At 40.5% G+C, this 6,868-nt stretch overlaps 1 protein-coding gene across 1 annotated transcript; it reads left to right on the forward strand.

The window, feature by feature from the left end:
- Positions 1 to 645: 645 nt before the first annotated feature.
- Positions 646 to 2,943, forward strand: LOC126825365 (fibrinogen-like protein 1). The gene is made up of 3 exons (XM_050554967.1): positions 646 to 654; positions 1,244 to 1,359; positions 2,110 to 2,943. Exons 2-3 carry the CDS (start codon positions 1,269 to 1,271, stop codon positions 2,799 to 2,801), a joined length of 783 nt encoding a protein of 260 aa, XP_050410924.1. The 5' UTR covers positions 646 to 654; positions 1,244 to 1,268; the 3' UTR covers positions 2,802 to 2,943.
- The last annotated feature ends 3,925 nt before the right edge of the window (positions 2,944 to 6,868 follow it).

Here is a 6,868-nt window from a genome sequence, read left to right on the forward strand (position 1 = left end):
ATGAAGACGGCATACGCCATACAGTGTGCTATGAGGGAAATTTTGCCCAGACAGCAGCGCTACGCCCAACTCTTTCTCAAATTCCAACTGCCAAGGGATCTTTTACATAGTAATAATTAGCACCATGAAGAACTTGAAACCTATCAAGTTTTGATTATCTCTTGTAAATACTTAGTGACTTGTTGCCCTTGGTCAGTTTTTATCTTCTTGTAAATGCCTTTGAGGACTGGACCACATAGACGACTTTGCTACGTTGTCTGTAAACCTATTGTTTTAATTTATAAATATTATAAATAATAAGAATATGCAATTTCACATTTTGATTTGAAATTTATTAATACGTTTTGTATATTTCAGACGATGATTGGGTTGTACTCGGCCACCATATTGTTGGTGGTGACGTGTCTATATCCTAGCAACTGTCAGACACCTGACAACATCTGTCAATCATCAGCATATCGTAATCTACCAACGGGACTTCAGAATGAACATCAGTGTATGGTCCTAGAACGCTTACAACTCGACATGCAGAACGAAAAATTAACAAGAGACCGACAATTTAACAGTATTCTAACGTACGTAATTCTATTCTATTCAATAAAACGTACGTAATTCTATTCCATTCAATAAAAAGACAGGGAACAGTATTCTAACGTACGTAATTCTATTCCATTAAATAACAAGCTTGGCAAATGGGGTTAACGTCCACTCGATAAAAGAGGCAATTTTGGGACTAACACATGGTTCAATAATTCAGCAGTTGGAGGAAACCGGAGGACCCGGACAAAACCCACAAGATTGGGCACACGAGCCCAGCCCCTGTCAGTTACAAGCATGGGATCCAGGCCTCATCACGTGATTCAATGATAGACCTTATGATCTAAATGGCAATCAATAGACCACTCGACCAATCAAATCCCTGGGTTAGAATCCTAGTGTGACACTTTTAGGGCACAATCCTCCTCCCATCACGTTTTGTTTTTGTCCTATAAGAACGACTAGACCTTATTTCGTGCCATTCACCACTAACACTGGAAACCCCCGAGAAACACCAAGTTGGAACCCGAGACATCCAGCATAGTTAGTGATCCAGCACCATATTCGCCGATCCACCGTGGTCCCTCTTCTTGCTTATATACCTTATTTACACCGAGCCATTGTAGTCCCCTTTCTTTCTAATACCTTATTTACACAGAATGTTGAATTTATATAAATTATGTGTTTGAATTGTCTTGTTATTTAGGAAGTTGTCTCGACTTGATATTAAAATGCAAGCTGGATTTCATCGTGTTAAAGATATGCCGAGTGCCAACAGAGCGAGAGGATTCCCAGCTCTTAAAGATATAACAGTGGCAAGAAGTAAGTTTTACCTTTTATTAATCAACCTTAAAATCATATGTATTGTAAAAGATGGGGTTGATTTACAAATCAATAGGGTTCTTCCTGTCAATAGGACACACAAACAATTTCAGACTGATTGGATCGCAACTGATGCCTCGACGGTGCTAAGTTCGTAATAATGGGAAATGTTCCTAAAAGTTATTTAAAATCGTCGAAATCCGTATAGAAATATTAGGATTAACAAAGACCTAGTTTATACTTCGTTGGTGAGAAGCAAACTCAGCTCAATGAATATGGCGCCGGCGTACTAACAAAGAGGCCCCGGGTTCGATCCCGGTGTCGACAGCGACAGTTATAAAAGTGTCTAGTCTTACGGAAAATACGAAACACAACGAGGTCCATCTATATACTCGTTGCTGGAGTGCACGTAAAAGAACCCTTGACATTAGGATATAGAGGAAGAGTAGGCGACCCACAACATAGTGTATGTCACACTTCATTAGACCACTGCACAGGGTATGTCACACTTCATTAGACCACTGCACAGGGTATGACAGACTTCATTAACCCACTGCATACTGTATGTCAGACTTCAGTAGCCCCTACATACTGTATGACAGACTTCAGTAGCCCCTACATAGTATATGTCGGACTTCATTAGCACAGGGTATGTCAGATTGCATAACCATGTCAGACCTCATTAACCCACTGCATAGGGTATGTCACACTTCATTAGCCATTATGTTTGATGTGATTTGTTTGTTTCAGATTGTTACGAACTGAAAATGAGTGGTCTCAATCTTAGTGGAGTTTATCCTCTTAAACTTCCCAGTGGATACGTCGTTAACGTTTGGTGCGACATGGAAATGCAGGGTGGTGGATGGACTGTGATTCAGCGACGTTTTGACGGATCAGTGAACTTTACGCGAGGATGGGACGATTACGCTTTCGGATTCGGAAACGTGAATTCCGAGTTTTGGTTGGGTAATGAGAATATATATTACATGTTGCGCAACACGAATTACACGCTACGCATTGACCTCCTGGACTGGGAGGATCAACACGCATGGGCACAGTATGATTATTTTAAAGTGGCTAGTGAAGAGAATAAATACAAGCTGACGGTCAATGGATTCTCGGGGACGGCCGGCGATTCCCTCGCCTATCACAATAATATGTTCTTCAGTACCATGGATCGTGATCACGACAAATGGTACGCTAGTTGTTCCCATAAAGATCGGTCCGGTTGGTGGTTTAACGCCTGCAGTTACGCGTCACTCAATGGAATATTTCACCCCAACGGAGAACAGAATATCACACCAGATGGCGTTATTACTGGCATCACGTGGTTCGAATGGAAACAGAACCTCGCGTATTCGATGAAGCGCGTGGAGATGAAGATCAAACCGAGGGTAGCCTTAATGGCGGAAGCAGAAGGCCTCATCGGAGGATATGACTGATTTTAACAGTTGTATTCCTGAACGAATATACCGACATTTATTCGTAGAGAACTTTCTTGTTTTTACTAAAATACTAAAGTATATGAAAATGTTTTCTGGTCACAGAAGAGCTTCTTATGTATAAATTCATGCCATTATATAATTGCTGGTGATTTTTTTTATTTATCCTTTTTTTAACACGTCCTGTAACAACATAGTGGTGGGAGCAGAGTACACACCCAGCAGGGGCGTGTTCAGGAATGTGAGCAGCGTCAGGGTTGTCGGGGGTGGAGGGGGTCAACGTCATGTCCGGCGCCAGGTTTGGTTGATTACTAGAATTTTTTAAAATTAAAAACTTCGAGACAAGATTTCTGATCATTTAGATATCATACATGTTTATGATTAGAATTGAGTGGAGCCAAAATGGTGAGAATTCTTCTTACGTTATTTGAATGACGAATGCCCTGATCCCTTTAAGGACATGTTCCTGCAAACTTCCTCCACCCCTCAACCTACATTCGACAGACTTTCAAAACTTGTAAAATGTCTCTACTTTTCATTCATTCAAAGCTATTCAATCCTTCTAAACGATACTGAGATGTCATTAGATCTATTGATTGTGTTCCGCGTCCTTTCTGCTAATCTTTGGACATGTTTCTGGGAAACCCCCAGCAGGGACACCCTTTCCTCTGCGCACCACCGCTGACGAGAATTCAATGAATATGATGTAACGAATCTGTTGGTGTATCCATGGTCTGACATTTCACTCCCCTGTCCTTGTCTATCTGATGTCCGTCTGTTAACTGAACCGCTTGGTGAATTTCAACCCAAATATGGTAGGTGTAATACTTGACTGGTCACTGGCTATCAACGTGTGTGGGTATGGTAACTGGTGATCACTATACATGTTTACCTCTATTTAACTTTGTGGTTATAACCCATACCGCTAAACTATTGGTGGTTGTAACGTTAGTCTACCAAATATCAATTACAGTCTAACTTGGGTACTTGTTTATCATGTAGAGTCTAACTTGGGTACTCAGTTGTCAATTAAAGTCTAACTTGGGTAATCGGTTGTAGTTTAAAATCTAATGTAGATGCTCGTTTTTCAATTAGAATCTAACTTGGTTGCTCGTTAGTGAATTATGAAGAAAATTCTTACCTTGACATGAACAAATCCCCGGTATTTTATAATAAAACCCTTTCCTTGAAGACTGTCTTTACATGGTTGACTGATGTGGATTCTACCTGCCTATAAAAATACACCAGATACAGGACATAGAAAGGACTGGGGTTTAAAGTCTAACATAGGGTAATTTTTACTTCAGGATTTGGCTTGGACAGTGGCGTTTCCAACTCCAAATGTCAACTGCTCTTTAATGTAAACACTTAACAGTAGATCTATGGACCTCGATGTTGCATACAATCCGAACGACTAGTCGCCTCTATTGCCAAGCCCCATGTCCAGCAAGAAAGTTAGGTCCTACGTCCAGTAATAATGACATGCCCCACATCCAGTTAGAATGACAGGCCGAACGTCCAGTAATAATGACGGGCCCCACGTCAAGTAAGAATAGCAGGTCCCACGTCCAGAAGAATGACACGGCCCACGTCCAGCAAGAATACCAGGTCAAGCCATTAGAAACTTGTTCGTCCAACACCGGGGTTGAACCCTGGACTCCCTCTTTATGCTAAATTTTACGTTTTCTTCATTTGTTTATACCGTTTACGTGTAGATCATATTTAATACTTGTCTTGAATATTATTATATAAAACATACCTCACTATAAGATTGCATCCTAGAAGCTGTATTTACAGTATCACCAAATAAACAATACTGAGGTGTTTTCCTACCAACTAAACCTGATGCTACGCTACCTATATGCATACCTGGAATGAACAAAACGACATATTATCTATTTTATCTCTCTTAATAGTTTACTGGGTTAAAGGGAAATAACCGTGTCAACACCATTCGGATGCAGACCACCATTAATTTCTCCATTGACTTAAATGTTAATTCTGTCTCTTTGCCCGGCTCCACCCTTCCTAAGATTTTCGTTGGTCTGAATGCTTTTCACTACAGGCAGAGAAACGGATGGTAATGTCATTGCACCAAAATTAGTATGGGGCTGACAACCAAAATTTTGAGGTACACAAACTTGAATTAGCATACGAAAAGTATGTAATGTAACTATTTTGCCGAACATACCACCGTAAGCAACCTGTTAACTCTGTTATCCTTCCGCCTCTAAATGATGAATATTTATCGTCTTCGTCCATTCTAGACAAAAAATCAACAAAAAAGGGAATGCGAAAAGGGGAGAAAGAGAGAGAGAGAGAGGTGGGATTGCTATAAACAGACGAACTACAATTTGTGGTATGTAATGGTGGTCTGTCTCCACTCTGTCCGCTAACCTGATCTTCCAGCGTGACTCCCCTAGTCAATGGTGGGGGTTGGATGGCCGAATGGTTAGCACGTGCGCGCTGTATCATAAAGCCTGTCAGTGAGTCATCTGACATAGTTTCAAATCCCCGGAGTAGGGTCGCCCGTCCAACCTCGTGGGTATTATCCGGGTCCTCCGGTTTCTTCCCACTGCTAAAGACCCCTACGCGCGAGCGAATTATTGAAATAGAATTAAACCATAGGTTAGTCCCGAAATGACCTAGTTTGTGTCGAGTGGACGTTAAACCCCATTTCTCTCGCTCTCTCTCTCTCTCTCTCTCTAGTCAATGGTATGTATCAACTCTTTCCGTTTACCAGACCTTTCAGTGTTGGTTCCCCTAGTCAGCAGTATGCCCGTCTTCATTTCACTTCTAATCTACGGTTCTGTAGTTTCTCATTTTCCATTATTGTCAGTGGTGCAAGTCCCGTGTACACATTGGCGCTCACGTAAAAGAACCCTTGTCAGTTGTAAAATCGAAAGAATAGGCCGTTGAAAATTCATCTCGTAACTCTACTTCAATGTACATTGAATACACTAATTATTTTGGCTTTTAATATAGATTACATTACCTATTCTAGCTTTAAGATTACATTACCTATTCTAGCTTTAAGATTACATTACCTATTCTAGCTTTCAGATTATTTCCCGATAGCGGATCTTTCAGTGTTCGGGCTTTTTCTAGAAATTCTAGCGCCAATCTAGCCACTCTCTGCGCATGATCAGGTTGTCGATCTGGTACACCACCCGCCACCATGTAAACAGCGTCACCTAGTGTCTCTACCTTAAATATAAACACATTCAATAATGGAACTATATTCATATGTTTGTTACATCACATAAGACGGAAATGCGTTTCAGACCCAAGTTGGTGAATCATAACCCACGACTGTTACCAAAAGGATGCCTCATATCAGACATTAACCTTTTGGGATTTCCAGTTGCGTCGTTGTTGTACATCTATTTTGGGTTAGAACTGTTGATAGGACTAGCAGTCTAGCACTATATGGTGACATTGTAAAGATAAGATATAAAACAGGAAAGCAATGATGTATAGTGTCCACAATACGAGCGGTCGGTACTCCAGTTGCGAACTTTTCTTTTTTGTGTCCAAACGCCGGACGCATTGTTCCCAGGAACCAAGTTCAGACAGTAACCCCCCAAAGAAATCGGGCCATCGAAGTACAATATGTACCGCCATGGGAATTGCTAAGTGTCCTGTGTATTTCTGTTTCTATGGTCCAGTATATTAAACTATCTACAATACCTTGAATAGTTTATATCTATCTACAATATCATCGAAGAAAATAAAAACATTGTTGATACATTCTACAATCTGTAGGGCGGAAGCTCGAGCACACATCTCCGTAAACCCGACTAAATAACAAAACATCACAGATACACTGTCAAACGACTGAAATATAAAACATCACAGATACACTGTCAAACAACTCATATATAAAACATCACAGATACACTGTCAAACGACTGAAATATAAAATATCACAGATACACTGTCAAACAACTGAATAACAAAACATTACAGATACACTGTCAAACAACTGAATAACAAAACATCACAGATACACTGTCAAACAACTGAATAACAAAACATCACAGATACACTTTCAAACAACTGAAATA

This window comes from Patella vulgata, chromosome 6 (assembly GCF_932274485.2).
Source record: "Patella vulgata chromosome 6, xgPatVulg1.2, whole genome shotgun sequence".
In the NCBI taxonomy this organism is placed as follows: domain Eukaryota; kingdom Metazoa; phylum Mollusca; class Gastropoda; family Patellidae; genus Patella; species Patella vulgata.

Coding starts and splice junctions, on each gene's coding strand:
- LOC126825365 (XM_050554967.1), top strand. CDS start 1,269: ATGCAAGCTGGATTTCATCGTGTTAAAGATATGCCGAGTGCCAACAGA. Junction 1,360..2,109: donor AGATATAACAGTGGCAAGAA/GTAAGTTTTACC, acceptor TGTTTGTTTCAG/ATTGTTACGAACTGAAAATG.